At 42.0% G+C, this 18,584-nt stretch overlaps 1 protein-coding gene across 3 annotated transcripts in view; it reads left to right on the forward strand.

The window, feature by feature from the left end:
• The first annotated feature begins 2,196 nt into the window (after positions 1 to 2,196).
• STK32A (serine/threonine kinase 32A) overlaps positions 2,197 to 18,584 on the forward strand; it is a 105,535-nt gene continuing 89,147 nt past the window's right edge. The window contains exons 1-2 of one of the 3 annotated variants that reach the window (XM_066272902.1): positions 2,197 to 2,218; positions 6,922 to 7,059. In XM_066272902.1, the coding sequence (XP_066128999.1) occupies positions 7,008 to 7,059 (52 nt within the window). In that variant the 5' untranslated portion in view covers positions 2,197 to 2,218; positions 6,922 to 7,007. Of the gene's footprint in view, positions 2,219 to 2,260; positions 2,285 to 2,433; positions 3,266 to 6,921; positions 7,060 to 18,584 lie in introns of those variants that run through there. The other 2 variants (XM_066272903.1, XM_066272901.1) reach the window with 2 other exon arrangements.

An 18,584-nucleotide genomic window follows, 5' to 3' on the forward strand; every position in this document is an offset into this window, starting at 1 on the left:
TATGTTCCTCCTGAATTAAAAAATGAAAAGGATGCTGGAAATGGCAAATATTTATGTATCTAATTAAACACTGTCTATATCTGGCTATACAGAGGTGCCACACCTGTCCTTATGAGGCTTGCATTCAATGGTAGGAAACAGCAAAGAAGTGGCATAGGCAAATTACATTTACAATAAGTGGTAAGATGGGAGAAATGATAAGTGTGTGGTGGAAAGCCATTCAAATGTCCTGGGGTGGAGACAGGGCCAGCATGACCTGCAAAGAGCAGAAAGCCAGTGTACTGGAGTGGAGTGAGCCAAAGAACGCTGACTGTGGATGAAGTTGGACAAATTGGCAGGGAATAGACGGTATAAGGCCTTGTCTGCTTGGAGTAGAGTGTCCATTTATTCTAAACATAGTGGAACCCAGTGCACAACATCAAGCCGCAAATGGTTGTGGTTGGCTCGCTGTGGCATTCGTGTTTATGCTGTAAGACGATTTTTTAAATTTTATTTTTAATTTAAAAAATTTCTGGATATCTATCTAGACACTTTTTTCAGTGGTTTACTTTTCACTTCATTCTCCTTTCCACTGGAGGGCACCAGAGATTGTCATAGGGATCTAACCTGGTTCGTCTCCTAAATAACGTCTTTGTGAGGGTCTCCTCAAAAGCCATGTTGAAGATAAGAATACTGACAAGAGAGTATAAGCAACTGAATAAATAAAATATAACACAATATGCTCTTTGAAACATGTCTGCCTTTGATAGACTGCATATGATACAGTAATAAGAATCACTATGTCTCCATAAAACTTATGGGATGCCAAGCCTTTATATGACTAAAGATGTTAGGACCGATTAATAGTTTTATTTTAAGCAAAAGTGATTGTTGAACAGAAGAAATATTTACAGAACAGACCTAAGAATCACTGGAGCAGAGAGCCTGGTAACCTGCTAATTAATCACAACTTTAATAACATTGACAGTTTCTGAGTGTTTATTCTATGCTGCCTAGCACCAGGTTAAGTGTACTGTTATATGCACAATTTCATTTAATCATCCATCAATAATAGCTGCTAGGAATGATCACTATGCCCTTTATTGAAGTTAGAAAACTGAGTCTCAGGGCCTTTAAGTAACTTGCCCAACATCTCAGAGGTATTAAATGGTGAAGCCGGCATTTGCACCGAAGACCGCCTGACTCCAAAGACAATCATGCTAACCAGGACACTAAAATACACAGCATTCCAGACGGTTCCACTCTAGTCTTGGCTCATTTTCTTGCCATTTCAGTTTTCCCAGGGATAAATCTATTTTATCACAAATCTGCAGAACATCCTCAAGGCCATGAAGGGAACCAAGTGTTTTGTTGTAAACTACCAGATGTTACACAAAAACAATGAATTTTTAGCCAGGTGCCTGGTTTTTGCCTTAACAAGAATACCCTCTCTCCAAAATAAACCCCTTGAAAATTCTTTTCTTCTTCCTGAACTTGGCTGTCCGCTTTTGGACTTGACCCAAATCCTATATTAAGTGTTCATTTATACCACCTGAATGTCTCTTAAATAGGAGTTGAAAACATAAGGTAAATTTCTACTGAGTAATTTCTAAGGTAATTTCTACTGAGCTACTAACTCGCTCTGTGGCTTTGGGCAAATGCCTTCCCCAGGACCCCAAATGCAAAATGAGAGAGCGGGTTCATTGAAGGTCTAGGTTATTCCAATTGTAAAGTACTAGGGTTGAATATTGCCCGTAGCTGAGATAAGAGAAAGGATTAGGTCATAATATAACAGAATTACTGTGAAATAGTTGATGAATAAATTATGGGGCTCTTGACCATAAGATGACCCTGATATCTTCAACAGTTTCTGCAGATATTTAGAGATGCACCAGACACCATTCGAGGAGCTGGGTAAAGGTAAACAAAACCAATCTGATCCCTGCACTCGGTGGAACTTGAGCTCTAGACAGATCAAAAAATGGGAGCTGGAAAAAGACATTTCAGCCACAGATGCATCTCATCCGACATAGTTTAAAACTTTTTAAAACTTGCCAGTGTTTAAAAATAATGGGAGATTTCACGCAGACGTTCCATTTTCAGCTTCTTTTTTAGAAATCTGAGTATTTGGCAACCCCGAGCTGGCATTTCCACGTGGCAGGGAAATGCTGGAGCTGAGGAGAAGCTGTCCCCACTTCAACCCCTCCGCCGCCCACAGTCACACAACCGGGCCCTTTCGGTAAGTAACCTACGTGCGAGTTCTCCGGTGGCTTAAGTGTGTGTGGCTCGGGACCGAAGGAAAACGGTAGGAAGGTATTCCAATGTGTGGGTTGTTACAAAGGGGCAGGACAGGGCGCGGCCATGGGGGAGAACAGACACTCCCCGGGAGGCTGCCCTCAGCTCTGCGCCCGTCTCCTGACGCCTGGCCCACAGCAGAGAGCCGGGTGACGAAGGCGCACGGGGAAGGGGCACTGGGAGCCAGGGGGCCCGGGTCCATAAGAGGCTCTATTAATTCCATTATACCGGGCCACTAGTTTCCATCTCTGCGCTGCAGTTTCTCCAGAAGTAAACCGAGGAAGTCTGCTAGATCCTAATTGTTATGGGGACCTACACAATTCTCAGCCCTCTCCTGGGTCTCCCGTAATACCCCGAGGGAGGCTGAAAGAAAATCTTGCCTTTCTCCATCTCGGATCTTCAGGCTGATACCTGTGGTCGTCACCCCCCAACCCCCACCGCTCACTCCCCGTCCCGTATCCCCCAAACTCGGCTGCGCTGCCTGGATCTCTTGGAGGGAAAGGAGGGAGTCACTTCAGGAGAACTGGGTCTCAGTCCTGGAAGTTGGGGTGCGCTGTGTCCCGGCGGCTCCGGACAGCGCCGCAGGATCTCCGCCCCCAGCCCGAGCCCGGCTCGCAGCGCGGCCCTCCCTCCCGCTCGGACCCCCGGCGGCAGACTGCTCGCGGTTCCTGGGGACGGCTCGGACCCCAGACGCGCGCTGCCTAGCGGTTCCCCTTCTTTCCTCCCGAGCCTGACCCCCAGCCGCCTGCCCCTGGGCCAGTCCCGGGGCCGCCCCTCCGGCGGGAGCTGCGCGCTCGGGCGGGGCGCGCTCGGACCCCTCGGCCTGCAGCTGCAGGTGCCGCCGCGGCTGCCCGGCCCCGCCCCGCGTCCGGGCAGGTAGGTGCCTTCGCCGGCTCTCTCCACATCGCTGGGTGTGCCCTTGTTAGCCCCTGCTCCCCGGTGGCAAGCACCAAAGCTTCCTGGAAGGCGTGAAGGGATAACCACGATCTAGGTGAGTGGTGGCCTAGATTTTCTTTTTCTTTTTAAGAAACGGTGGTTGGGAAGCTAGGAAGTTAAAAGGACAGAGAAATAAGACAAAGGCGGGCAGTCGGGAAAACCCAACGCAACCAGATAGGGCTGGGATCAATAGCTTCCTAGCTTTTCTGTCCCCCATCTGGTCCCCCAGCCTCCCACTGACTCAGGTCCAGACACACACAGACTTCAACAAATAGTTGCTGGGTGGAGATTAGAGCTGGAGGTATTTCTGCTTGGTTCTCTTTCTCAGCTTTTAAACCAACAAAAACTGCCTTTGACGACTGGCTTCATCTCCACATGGATTCCCCCCCCCCCCCCAAAGCTGAAGGATTTGAACACAGATAAATAAAACAGGGTGCATTCACACAATGGCCTGCTATGCGGCATGTAACAGGCAGAAATCAGAAATAGAGACCGGCACGCTCAGGCAGCAGAGGTATAAGGGTGAATGATCGATCGTAGGATGTACAATATATCTACTCTAGGATGTCATTTAGGTGACTTGCTTTAAAGCACGCCACATTGTAAAATCGTCGAAAGTGGACTGTAAAATGTGTCCCAGATTCATGATTGTGGCTGTCTGGGACATATGAAAAGGGAGTGAGGGTTAAGGTGGAGGTAATATTCACCTATAATTTTGGATGAAGCAAAGATGATGAGATACAAACAATGTAATAGAGTAGTGTTGACTTGGTTTTTTTATATTTTCTTTCTTCCCTATGGTTCTAAATATTTCTCAGTTTAAAAAGTTCTATTTTTCAAATACAAACAAAATATCTTATGCCTCTATACCTGCTGCTGCAATGAAAGGTAAACAGTTTTGTCACAAGTTGCAACTTTCTTGCACCACAACTTAGGTTTCTCAATTTCTGAAGATGACACTTCTCTACCTAAGGAGCCTTAGCTATTGAAAAAAGCTTACCTTCAACAGTCCTCAAAAGGCTCCACCAAAGGTTTAAATGTTGGCATGAGAGAAGGAGTCTGCTCTTAATAATCTGACAATTGTCTGGCTCAGGGTAGAATCTGAAAATTTTCTGTGTTCTTAGAAGACACGTATCCTTCTCTTATATTGTCTGTGTTTAGGAGGTTCCTTCCATGGGTGGTGACTATCCTCTTGACATCTTGAAATAATACTTACGTGACACTGCATACCGAGTACCAGGAGGTCAGGAGGGTGTTAGGTTTGGTAGCTGAGGGTCTGATATCTATGCTCAGTCCCATTCAGCAGAATGGGGGGAAAATGTGTCTCCATTTTCCTAGCAGAGAAAGGTTGCTTTCTTTCCGGATATGTGGGAAGTTGTCTAGTTTGGTTATACACATGGGGAGAAGGAGAGAAAGACTGTTCTTAGCTGCATTAGGTGCAATGGAGAAGCTGCCACCTAATGGTTCTGTCCACCTTTTCCTCCATTCACGTTGTTTCTTCCTGCTAAAAAAAAATCACTGGAACTTTGGTGAGCAAAACTGCCTGCGCATCAGAATGAAATCCTGAAATGTGGTAAATTGTGGTTATACTCCTCTTTCTCTGACTTCACAACTTGCAAGGTCAACGCTTGGTGGCAGGAAGACAGGCTACTTGAGAGAAGCCTGAGGTGTGAAGAAAATATATAAGAATGACAGGATTGAGGTGTGGTGTGAAAACTGTGGACTGAGGCTTTCTGTATAGAATAAAGGGAATGTAGTCGCCCCTACCCCGCTGCCGCCCACCGCCCACCATTTGTGCGCTAACAATTGCAGTTCCTTAAAATCAATGTTCTCTTTAGGACCAGTCCTCTCTAATGCTGTCTGTGGTTCAGCCTTTAACTCATCCCCACTTATTCTGGACTCTAAATGCAAGAATGAAACACACAGGGCACCTTAATCGCCCCTTCCTGGCCCACAGTGAAACACTAAGGCATCTATCTAACTTGCTTCTTCCTACCCTCTTTTCCACGGGAATTAAAAGCCCTTTGTTTTTTGAGTCTGGAGACAGTAGAGCTCTTTCTATTCCCCTGATCTCAGTAATCCCCGGGGACTTCTCCCAGCTACCTGTTCGTACCTGCCCCTCCCTGCCCCTCTCCCATACCATTTAATTGGTTGCTTCCTAATTGCTGACTCTTGCTTTGCTCTTTATTTTAATGATTCTTCCTAAAGTTCATAAGGCCCTTTGCCAGCAGTTGGCTTTTAGTAGGAAAAGTAATGTTTTCTTAACAAGTCTTCCTTCCACACGAAGACTGTACTTACATTTGCCTAATGGAAAGTAAGCTTTTCTCCAGGCTTGTTAGGGACTTCTCAAGTTCTTTTTCAATATCCTTAGGCCAGGTTCCCTTGGGACACTTTCTTCAGTGATGCCTCTAATCTGTATTTCCTTCATGTGAAAAAAGTCCCAGAAGAAATCAGTCAGCAGGTGTCAAATTAAAAAAGAAATAAGGAAGTACTGCTATTAAAAAGAGCGGTAGCTGACATTTATTCTTTGCATGTTATATGCTGAACATTTCACAAGTAGCCTTCCATACATTGTCTAATTAACTATATCCTGTGAGCCATATTTTTGAAGATTTTGTATAAAATCTCAATTTTGACTCATTTTTGGTAGATCTGAAGATCTGGCTTCTGGGTCCATGTTTTCAGCAATGTCTTAGATGGGAGAGCAGAGACCTCTTTTAAACAGCACCTGGATTCTCCAGGTCACCAATGTCCCCATCAGGCACTAATGTCTTCTCCCTGGTCTGGCTCACTCATTTGCATTTCTGTCTGGCTCTTGTAGGCATCTGAGCTTGTGGTTCCCGAGGAAGGCTCTGTTCTTTCCCCCATTTTACAGGGGAGCTGTGAAGCCACTGGCCCAAAGCCATTATCAGTGTTCGTTCCAGAACCAGAAGTCTGGATGCTCTGTCTCCTTACCAGTGTTGGGGAAAGAAAAATTCTTTACAATTAGGTTTTAAAAAAAATCCATGAAGGTATTTTTTCCCAGGGCTTTTTAGCTGTCACATTTATTATTTAATTTGAGCTTCTGAGGAGCAAACAAGTATTGAGCCCTTACACAGTGAAAATACTTTGCAGATTATCTAATTAAATAACATTTAATCTGCCTCTGCAGTAAGGACCATGATCAAGTTCAGGGGAAGGAGAAAAAGAAACATATTTAGCAAAATTTAGCAACTTGCTGGGATGGTAAAGCCCAAACTCAGACCTTGTTCTTTTTACATTGCAGTACCTTCCAGGGTGGGAGAAAAGAGATAGGGAGTACATCTTTATAGAAAAAAATTAAAGTTGTTGGTCACACATCCAAAGAAAAAAAAAATGTTTAAAATTGACAACTTTTCTCAAAAATATGGAGAGTCACAACTAAATATTATTTTTATTTTATAGTTGTTCAACTATTGCCGATCTCATTATAAATGAGTCTTTATATTTAGAAACTATTTTGCTTCTCTCCCTCTTTGTAAGCCTAGGTGTACCACTGATGAGGACACGCGGTGGGTTCCCCCAAGTGCTTGATGTTCTCTGTTATTGTGGAAATGATCACTTTCAAGTACAAAATATTCCACCACCATGGCTCTAGTGAACGTTTCCATTATAGTCTGTGCTCAGCACATCGAGTGCGCCATTTGTAAGGTTTTAAAAGGCTCTCATTTCTTTTTCTCTCCTGATATCTAGCTCAGGCCTCTAGACCTCTTTTGAGTGAAGATGAATGTCTCTGCCAGGATTATGTAACTGGAGGATCCAGGTCTGGGCACACAACCATGGGAGCCAATACTTCAAGCAAACCCCCAGTTTTTGATGAAAATGAGGATGGTAAGAAATGCGTGATAGTTGTGCATAAAATATAGAATGTTGCGGAATTCAAATATAAGTGCTTAGTAAAATAAATTGTCGTATACTGTAAGGGTAAGCCCGAGGACCTTGTATGCTAATAGTTGGATTTTACCTGCCACTTTCCATGGGACTTTGGGCGGCTATTTCAGTCATGACTACCAATGCCCTTTTCCCAAAGGGAGCTCTTTGTTGGTCATGAGAGGACCTAGAAATTAAATGATTAGTTTGTTCTCTGTGCTGTTCCTTTGGCAGTTGAAGTTACCCCCATCGAATACTAGATGTTATAGAAAATTTCTTATATTATCTAATTGCACAAGAATGATAACAGATACTACTAGTATTATAGAATGAAGTCATGAGGTAGGCACTGTCTGAGCCTACAACTGGCACGATCCAGGGTCCTAGACAAATTCCACAATAATAGGTCATAGATAAAAGAATCAGTGAGAAACTTCCAAGGCCAGGCTTAGCAAGAAAAAAAGCAAAAGCATGGATCCATATTCTCCTGTCAGCCCATAGTGAGGCATGTCAGAACCGGCATGGACCTCCCCTGGCCACTCTTTCTTCCCGTAGAGGAAGTTGGAGCAGCCTCATCAGTATATGCGGGTGGGGAGCTGTTTACACGCTGTGTGGGAAAAAGAAGGCTCCGGATCCCTGCTAGTAAGTTGTCCAGGCCTCCCAGAGGGTGCCCCAGAGTCACTTCCAGGAAGTTCTGCTAATATCTAAAATGAAAAGAACAAAAGCCCTGGCCAGCTAGCTCAGTGGTAGAGCATCAGCCTGGCACGTGGAGGTCCCGGGTTTGATTCCTGCCCAGGGTACACAGGAGAAACACTCATCTGCTTCTTTACCTTTCCCCTCTTCTTTCTCTCTATCTCTCTTCCTCTCCTGCAGCCAAGGCTCCATTGGAACAAAGTTGGCCCGGGTGCTGAGAATGGCTCCATGGCCTCCACCTCAGGAGCTAGAATGGCTCCGGTTGCAACAGAGCAACAGCTCTGATGGGCCGGGCACTGCCCCCTGGTGGGCATGTTGGGTGGATCTTGGTTGAGCGCATGTGGGAGTCTATCTCTCTGCCTTCCTGCTTCTCACTTCAGAAAAAAAAATACGAAAAAAGAAAAGAACAATTAACTATAATTCAGGAGATCTGAGCACCAGGGCTATTACCAGCTACCGTGTGGCTCGAGAAGTAGATTTAATCAATTTTCAATGTCTTCATCAATAAAAGGAAGGATAGGCTAACCTTGAAAGTCTTTTCTTAAATAAAAATTTAATCCTAGAGCCACTTTGCAAAAATGATGAAGCAACATCAGAATCATCAAGAAAAGTTGAACATGTTGAAATGTACATTTGATCGCTGGAATGAAGCATAAAAATACCAGTGGTTTAGACAAGATGGGCCTGTTTTTCTTTCTCATGTAACAATCTAGGCATAAGTAACAGGGAGATTAAGAACTCTGGCTCTGACAAGCTGGCTTCTTCCCTTCTCTCTCCATCCCCAGAGTGTCCCCACCCCACCCCACCCCGTGCGTCAGGGTGGCTGACCACCACTTCCAAATTCCAGCCAGTGGGGGGAGGTGGGGGAGGTTGTGGGGTTGTTTCCCACTCCTTTTAGGCACATGATCTGGGTGTCACTTTCATTTACACACCCACACCTACATACAAGGGACATGGAGAAATTAAAGTTTGTCGTCTGTCGTCATGAACCTTCTAAAAATAAGAGAGTTCTGTTTTATTACCAAAAAAAGAACTAGCTGTTTGCCATGGTTGTGGGACCAACTAGATGCCTGCTACAATCTTAGTGTTTGAGACTTTGGGGCGACCCTTTTAAAGACAAAATATCTGACTGATCAGTACACCTTTCTCCCAGTTATTCACTATTAATTTAGAGGCACATTGCTACTCCCTACACAAAATATTGCATAGGAATCCTGTGATTATGTAGTTAGGAAATGGTCTTAAGAAAACTTTTTTCCACTCTTATTTCTATTGCCTTGCTTTGTTTTATCAAGTGGTAAAGGCAAGGGTCTGATCAGTGATGCTACTTGATTCTTTCATCTCTAAAATGGAAAGACAGGTAGGGCTGGCTTTCATTGATTTAGTTCACTCTGCTCTCAATGGATTCAGAGCTCGTGTTGTAAATGGGGCTGCTCTTCAGAGAACAGAGTAGGGAAAAGAGGCCGGCTTCATGCTTATAAACAGTTAAGCATATGTGTCATTTTAAGGTATTAGGATAGCATTAAAAAAACACATGGTCCTGCCTGGTTGGCTCAGTGGTAGAGCTTCAGCCCAGCACATAGAAGTTCTAGGTTTGATTTCAAGTCAGGGCACACAGGAGAAATGGCCACCTACTTCTCTACCCCCTCTCCCTCTTACTTCTCTCTCTCTTTCTCTTCCTCAGCCATGGCTCAAATGGTTCGAGCAAGTTGGCCCTGGGTGTTGAGGATGGCACCTTGGACTTGCCTCCAGGCACTAAAAATACCTTGGTTGCCAAGCAATGGAGCAGTGGCCCCGGATGGGCAGAGCCTCACCCAGTAGGGGGCTTTCCAGGTGAATCCTGGTCGGGGCACATGCAAGAGTCTGTCTCTCTGCCTCTCTGCCTTTCACATAATAATAAAAAAAAAAGAAAGAGAAAGCACAGAAATGTCTAAATCCTCAATTTAGCCAACTGTTCTTCTCTCATGGGGTGCCCAAGAAAGTTACAGAGCCAAATGTGCCCAATGGGAAATAAGGTATCACATCATAGGTACCTTCAAGGAATTCTGGGAAAACTAGGCTAGGGTAGAGTTAGGTTTAAGGGCAAGCAGTTCTTTCTTAACACTCTCTAGGTTGCCACTATTTTTGTCATCAAATCCCCCAGCACAATGAGATGATCCCACTGTAGTACCATAAAGAGGAGAGCTGAGCAAAGCAGTATGCCTGTGCTTCCCCGGGAGTAGAGCTCTGAGTCCATTGGTATACACAGATGCAAAGCAGAAACAGAAGGACAAATGCACCTGCTATGAGCTGTCACTCTGCTAGACAGGAGGAATAGAATAGAATAGAATACCAGATAGCCTTGTCCTGCCCTTGGGGAGCTCATATTCTCATGGTGGAAGGCAAACAATAGACCAGCAAACAAATCCAGGTGACTTCAGGTAATGTCAAAGTGTCACCAAGGAAATAACTGAGGGACCTTATGAAGGGTGATTGTGGAGACAGTGTTAGATAGGGTACGGTCAGGGTTGACCTTGCTGAGAAGGTGACATTTGAGTTGGAACCTGAAAGATGAGAAGAAGCCACCCATGCAATGAAAGGAGAAGGATATGTCAAGCACAGGAAGACAGCAAATCCAAAGTCCAAACAATGACAAAATTGGGAACAAAGAGCTGCTGATAGCATAATGTCCTGATGAGTATGAGTTTGTACATTATAAAACTGTCATTTTTTAAAATCAGTACATCCTCTCAAGTTGATTTGGCTCCTTTGATAGCTCTGGATTGAGCACAAGGAAAAATTGTATTTGATTGCTATGAAGCTTCCGACCAAGAAACAAAAACAGCAAAGAAAAACAAAAAGCACTGACTTAGCAATTAACATTAATGCTTGTGTCATTTAAATCTCCATATTTTAATATCAATAATCAAATTAGGCATAATCTAGGGCACCAAAAGGAACCAATTCAATTATTGCAAAAATATTGCTAAAGAGAATCTCAGTATGTGATGAAAAAGTATTTACTATTTCATTCAAAGTGTTTACTAGTCCCAATCTTGGTTTGAAGCAAATTCAAACAAGTTTTCCCAAGTAATATTTCAAGATGTCTTTCCAATGGAAAGTGTTTTGGTTCATTTTGAAGGTAATTAAGGAATAAGATAAAAATTCATTGGATGTCCCTTGAGCTAAGGTGCTCTTGCTAGAATCCTTCGTGACACTTTGTCTTTCATGTTGTTTCAGCTGATACTGATATTGAAAGGATTTTTCTCTTTATTATCATACTTATGTTGATCTTGACTTAATGAAAACAAAGTATAAGATGTATAGTAGTCCTGTCAGGCACAATAAGGTTTGCTTATTGGATTAATGTTAAGTTTCACAAAGTAGATCTCAAATTCTAATATTGTTTTGTTCAGTGGCTCTAGGTTTTATATTTTAGTGCAAACCTAAGTCCTAATTACATTTTTTAAAATTGTGGTAAGATATATATGTAACAAAGTATACCATTGTAACTATTTTTAAGTGTGCAGTTCAGTGGCATTAAGTATATTCACATTTGGGGTCAATCATCACCACCATACACCATCTAGAACTTTTTCATCTTCCCAGACTAAAACTCGGTCCCCGTTAAATAATAACTCCCCGTTTCCTCTTCCTCCCTTACCCCAGGCCTGAGGAATCACTGTTCTACTTCCTGTCTCCATGGATTTGACTATTCTAGGTTTCTCACAATATTTGTTTGGCTTATTTCACTCAGTCTGTTTTCAAGGCTTGTTCATGTTTTAGCATGTATCAGAATTTAATTCTCTTTCAAAGCTGAATAATATTTCATTATATATATACACACACACATACAACATTTTGTTTATTCTTTCATCTATTGATGGATATTTGATAGTTTCCATCTTTTGACTATTGTGCACATTGTTGCTATGAACATTAGTGAACAAATACTTGTCTGAGCCTTCATTCTCAACTATTTCAGACGTGGAATTTCTGTATCCTATGATAATTCTTTAATTTTTTTGAGGAACTACCAGACTGTGTTCCACCTAATTACGTTTAGTATTTTAGTAATGGGAAACCACCTAGTGCACCATGCTAGGCTAAAAGCATGGGCTCCGGCATTGGAAAGACATGCACAGGTTCAAATCTCAGCTGTATCACAGACTAGCAATGTGAAAATCAAAGGGGGCATCGCTCGATCAACCATCAAAAAACACTAAAGTCAACCTGATTAATTATAAAGTGTTTTGAAGGGACTTGTAATACCATGAAAAAAGTCCCCAAGCCTAAACATTTGGGAAACAAACAAACAAAAAAACCCCCACAAAGGCAGACTTCTTTGTATAAGATAATAAGTCTACTCAGTTTCTTTATGTAAGCAAGTAATAATTGGGTATACCTCATGGGGCCATTGTGAGGATTAAATAAAATAACACAAGTAAAACGTTCAGCAAGGTGTCTCACATAAATTAATTTAATGCTGATAATAGTATTAGTTATTAGCATCAGAGTCTCTTAGCATGCACTCTTTGAACTAATTCAACTTCTAGAAACAAAATTGATTAAATGGAACTCTGTAGATACTGTGGTCAATATGACCTATTCACAGTTCTGTCAATGGAACTGGATTAACAGAATGGCAGAAAACCTATATAAAAGCCCTCTAAAAAGAAGCTAAGTTATCAACTGCACAAAAACACAGTCTCATCTGGCTTCTTTTTATACCCTTGGAGGTGACTGTGTTTTTATTTAAGGCAACATCAAGAACTCATTGGATGGAAAATCAATAAACTTTACTTTTTCTGATTTAAACCCAAAGCTACCTATTTAAGTAACCCCGTTGGATCAACAGACACAGTGACAATTGCCTTCCACACCCAACTACTCTGTGGATACTCTGAGAAATGCGATATGAGAAGATATTTTAAGTTTTCTGAAAGAAAAGGAGAGCAAATGATACTTGTTTTTAATGTTTATAACCCTTTTTCTTGCATCTGTTTTATTTTCCTCTGTCATTGCAGTGGTTTTGTTTATTCAGTGTGGTTTGAGCTTCCTCCTTTTCTTTTTTCTTTTTCTTTTTTTTTTGGCTTGTTTTATTTTTAAAAAATCAACATTTAAAAGTCCAATGATTGCGATTTTCATGCTAATTTAGAAAAAAATTATTTAATAAAAGGAGAAAGTCAACGTGTTAATAAATCAGGATCTACTCAACAGAAGGGGATCTTGTGGACATGATAAGCTGCCTGTGTGTTTAAGCTTATACAAAAAAATATGGAGGTGAATTGGTTTAGTTCAACCAAAAGACAACTTTATTCTGGAGCGCTGTAACTAGGAAAAGTTGGCCTTAGGTTCCAAAGCTGCTGTGGAGTATTCATCTATGCCCGGAGTTTGCAGAGAAAGTTCAATTATTGCATTATTCTTGGGACTTGCTGAAAACTTAATGTTCTCTTTGCATTTGGCAACACTTGCCTCCCAGGATATGTGACTGTTTCCAGTTTTCCTCCATCTTTGGTGACAGGGGCAATGGGTCCTTCAAAATCTTGGGCCAAAATAATTGGCCACGGATGTGCAATCCAAAAGAAATGGGAGGTTACTGAATTGATTCCAACAGTGAAGGACTTTGAGAATCTCCTTTGTCATTTTACTGTCAAGCATTGCATACTGGTACCCACTCGGGTAGCCAGATTTCAGACTTTCCCCTCTCAACCTTGGGTAATTGTCTTCTATTATTTGCTAATTAGCTTTAAAATGATTGAGAACAGAAAAAGTCGCTAGCAAGAATTAGCTTCTTAAAAAGTTAAGTCATCTGGAACAGTCTATTATTTAGTTGCAACATTTGTCATAAATAACTTCAGATCCAACAGTTTATAGCCCCAAGCACTTTGAACTTTTGGGGACATTATTTGCCCCATCCCAATGAATTAGAAGACTGAGAAACAAACAAGTTAGACAGCTAAGAAAACAACCTGGAAGCCTTAGCTAAAGCTTCCGACTTGCATTTTCCCTGAGCAGTGAGTTATGAGTACATGTTTGAGAAAATCTATTCAAGCATATTAAGCATTTACATCCTGCCTTTGGAGATTCATAACACTCCTTAGCATATTAAAGACTTTGAAATGTTCTACAATATTAAAATCTCAGTAGTCTGACATTTTTCAAATTTATTTCAACATGAAACCATTTTTTTATGGAAATCCTTTTAATACCTGTGGCACATAATAGTCTGTGGATCTCAATTTGGAAAATTACCTAGATTAAGAAACTAAATCTGGCCTGACCAGGTGGTGGCATAGTGGATAGAGCGTTGACCTGGGACACCGAGGACCCAGGTTTGAAACCCTGAGGTCTCTGGCTTGAGCATGGGCTCATCTGGCTTGAGCATAGGCTCACCAGGTAAAGCACAGGGTCGCCAGCTTGAGCATGGGATCATAGGCAAGACCCCACGGTCACTGGCTTGAGCTCAAAGATCATTGGCTTGAAGCCCTAGGTCTCTGGCTTGAGCTCAAAGTCGCTGGCTTGAGCAAGGGGTCACTGGCTTGGCTGGGGCTCCCCAGTGAAGGCACATATGAGAAAGCAATCAATGAACAACTAAGGTGCCACAACAAAGAATTGATGCTTCTCATCTCTCTCCGTTCCTGTCTGTCCGTCTCTCTCTCTCTCTCTCTCTCTCTCTCTCAAAACAAACAAACCAACAAACAAAAAAATACTAAATCTGTAAGCCAGTAACTTCCGACAATGTGATTGATATTCTAAGCCTACTACTACCTTCAATGAGAATGGGAGTAAAGGCCTTCAGGGGACCCAGCTTCTGTTGTATGGCCTTTTGAGGGTAAACTTAATTACAATAACCCCTGCTAGCCATCATTTCACCAGTTCAAGTCTTATGAAATATACAGACAGTGATTCCAATGATGTATTGCTATGTGACCACTAAAGGAAATTTCATTTCGGAACACACACAGAGAACCAATGATGGAATAATATTCTTATCAAAATAGGACACTAAGCACAGTTTATATGATAAAAGGACTGTACAACTTATGGTTGCAGATTTTGAAAATTCAATAGAGTGGCACAGCCTGCATTTTTTTCCTCCTGAATGATTTCTTCTTTCATTTCTGGAGGCATTTTTACAATAGAATAAATAATATTAACCTTGTTTTATACTTGAGTAGCCTGTATTTTAGGTTGTTATTTCTGAGAATGATTTAAAGCAGGGTTGGCACACTTTTTCTGGCCCAGATAGTAAATAGTTTATGCTTTGCAGTTCACACTGTCTCTGTCCCAACTAGATCTGTCCTTCCTGAATGAACGCAATCATGGATAATGAGGAAACAGATGAACGTGGCCACGTGCCAAGCGCATTTTATTCATGGACACTGAAATTTGGATTTCATATCATTTTCCATTGTCACAAAATATTTTTCTTTCTTTTTTCCCCAAGCATTTAAAAAGTATAAAAACTCTACTTAGCTTACGAGCCATGTGAAAATAGATGGTGGGTTGGATTTGGCCTGCGGGCCGTGGCATGCTGACCCCTGGTGTAACGCATCCTGCAGACATTTCTGTACGTGAATCAGGGCCTTTTTAGTAGCCATCCTTCACCCACTAGCCATAAGTGAGAGGCTGGGCAAGAGACTGACTCTTCTCAGTAGATGCTTAACAGATTCACTATCTGTGTTCATATATGTGTTCAAATGTTTTTCTAACCTGAACTTTAAAAGTATTTTTAATTCAGTTGATATTCAGCACTCTTCTACATCAGCTTCAGGTGTACAGCAGAGTGGCCACACATCTATACATGCTAGAAGTCATTCCCCTCAAACTTGACAATTCCAACACCCACCCAGCACCATACCTGACCATCACAATACTACAAATTTACTCCTCACTGAACCTCTTTTGGTTGATCATTGTGATCCATTAGAAATATTTGGATCAATAAATCTAATGATATACAGGTATATGTTGTAATATATATATAATTTGATAGCCACACAGACTGGGTTTTGTTAAGTAGGTACAACTTGTAATTCATTTGAAATATCACTAGGTAGAATTCATTTCCAATGAGGGGCATTAATTCAACTGAAGGGCCTCCAACGATTGGGTCCCCCCTCCTTCCTGCCCCATTGTTCTACTTTTCAATTTGTTTTAGAAAGAAATAGCCAGTGTATTTCTGACTTCTGGGCAAATTCATGAAGTGGGGTCCAGGCAGCAGGAAAGGAAGCCGTTGGTGCCCATTGCTTGCTCTTGGCACCAGTAGTAGATGTCAATAAATCCCAGCCTCCCTGGGGCACTGGGTTTCATAAAAGGGAAGTGCTGACTATGCGAACTGATGGCACCAACTGGCTCCGGAGGCTGTTCTTTGGAGAATTTCCAAACATTTTCTTAAAAGACCTGCCAAGACCCACATGTATTACGGGCAACCATTTGCTGCCAACCATTTAGGATAATAAAGGGCTAGTGAGCCAGCTTAATAATTTTTCACCAGAAGATCGTTAGTGACATGCTCTAGAGCTGACCTCCAACCTTACCTAGTACTGCGGTGGCAGAGAGGGTCAGTCAGTGGTTCCCGGATACCCTCCGTAGACAAATGCCAAGTGATGGCTATGTTTCACTTAGTTTGTGGTGCAACGCATAAAAAGGAAGACGATGTGATAAGCTTCTCATAAAGTTAAAACTATATGTTGTTCTGTGAGCTTAGTATTCAAGGATTAAAGAAACAAATTGTTTTTCATAGTGAGAACTTAGACACGGGACTCACCACTCTGATTCCCAGCTTTCTCATCTATAATAAGGGGACTCATAGCAGTATCTGCCTCACATCCTTTTTGTGGGAATAGAAAGGGATTATCCATAAAAAGTGTTTAACATAGCACTTGGCACATAGGAACTAGTCAATAAATGTTAGCTGTTATTACTACCATTATCATAGGTTTTAATGTCCTTACTTGGCAAAAAAAACCAAAACTATCCAATGTTGGTTTTTCTTTTCTGTCCCAGATTTATTTTTAGGGGGATGGGATTTTCTGATTGATGAAATTGAGATCTATAAATTATAATTTTTAGTAAGTAAGTGCTACGTAGATAACTTACTTAAGTAGCAGAAATGGGGGGAAAACCCAGAGGTGACCTGTTTTAACTAGGACAATCATCTAATTAATGGGAAAGATGATGGTGCCTGGGCTGGCAGAGTGGCAATGCAGATGGAAAGCTGAGCGTTTATTCAACATATATTTTTAACATAAAATAAAATGGTTTGTGGGGTACGAGGAAAAGAACAAAGTCAAGAACGAATCATAGATTTTTGCTTGTGTAGTCAGGTAAATGGCTGTGACATTTTCTGAGATGGAGAAGAGAGGGCCTTGAAGGGTTGGGGATGTTTAAGTGTAGTCAGGAGTCCTACTTTGGATGCATTAAATGACTGTGAGACATCTAAGTGGTAGTGTCAAGTAGGAGGCTAAGACTGAGTGGCCAGAGATGAGTGGGAAAGATGGCTGGAGATATAAAGTCATGGGGATTGGTGGGTCTTCATTGAGAGAGAATGTGGAAACAAAAGAGAAGCACCCTACTATTCAGAAGTCAGACAGGCAAAAGCAGTTCATCGGAAATGGAGGAGGAATAGCCAGTGAGGAAGGAAAACATTTTGAGAAAAGTGTTTTAAGAAAGAGGGGACAGTCCTTTATGTTGAATGTTCCCGGGTGGTTGCATAAAGTGAGAACTATCTGTGGGATTAGGCAGCCTGGAGGATGTTGGTGATACTGACCAGAGCCATTCAGGGGGGTTGTGGAGGCATGAGCCAGACTTTGGGGAGTTAGGAGTGTCTGGGAGCTGGGGACATAGACACAGCAAGTGTAGTCAACTGTCAAGAAGTTTAATCTAACGAGAAGCAGAGGAATGAGTCAATAGCTAGAACTGAATCTGATATTAAGAGAGGCATTTTTCTTGTTTTAAAGGACAGATATTAGAGCAAGTCTACACCGGTAGGAATTAACCAATATAAAGGGAAGAGACTAATATATCATGTGACCAGGAACCAGGGCTGGCCTCATTTGTGTGGGAGCAATGCAGGGACACAGGGTGGTGAATTCAGAATGGCCCTACATTGTGGATTTAACGATCTGCAGATACTATCTCTAAATTCTTCCTCATTTTATCTTTGAATTTGTAAGTGAGATCTGATGGGATAGTGGATCCTGTTCCAGAGGCTGGAGCCTGGGCTCACACACTGCTGCCTCCCAGGAAGGGTTCTGAGTCGGTTGTTTCTGATGCCACCCTGGTCCATCCCATCTTCTGTGTATATCATGGGTCTGGGTTCTGATGCAGGGGTGATTGGGGGTGAGTACCCCCATGACATCCCAAGATGGGGCATAGTGGTGGCCATCATTGCCCCAGGGTGGCAGTTTGTCTGGTGGGTGGTCAGATAGAGACTACCATTTAGGGTCTCACCTTCCCATCTAGATATGGAGTATGTCGTGGAGTTCGGTTTGGAAGCAAGTGATATGAAGATGTACTCACCATCCAGTAAAATTCTAGTTAGGGATGGTGACGGAGACATCCAACAACCATATGCATTTTAACTTTAGGTAAGTCTACAATTTAAACATAGCAGGACTGGAGTCTAGGAAGATTAAGCCACTGATCTGAAATCAGAGCCACATGGTAGACCCTGAATCTTGTTATAAAATGAATCTTTTTTATTTCAGTTATATGTATTTTTTCAGGATGACTAACTAATGGATTTACAAAATTAAATAAATGTAGTTTGATAGTCATTAATAAATGAAAAAAATAAATGTAGGGGA

This window comes from Saccopteryx bilineata, chromosome 4 (assembly GCF_036850765.1).
Source record: "Saccopteryx bilineata isolate mSacBil1 chromosome 4, mSacBil1_pri_phased_curated, whole genome shotgun sequence".
Lineage (NCBI taxonomy): Eukaryota > Metazoa > Chordata > Mammalia > Chiroptera > Emballonuridae > Saccopteryx > Saccopteryx bilineata.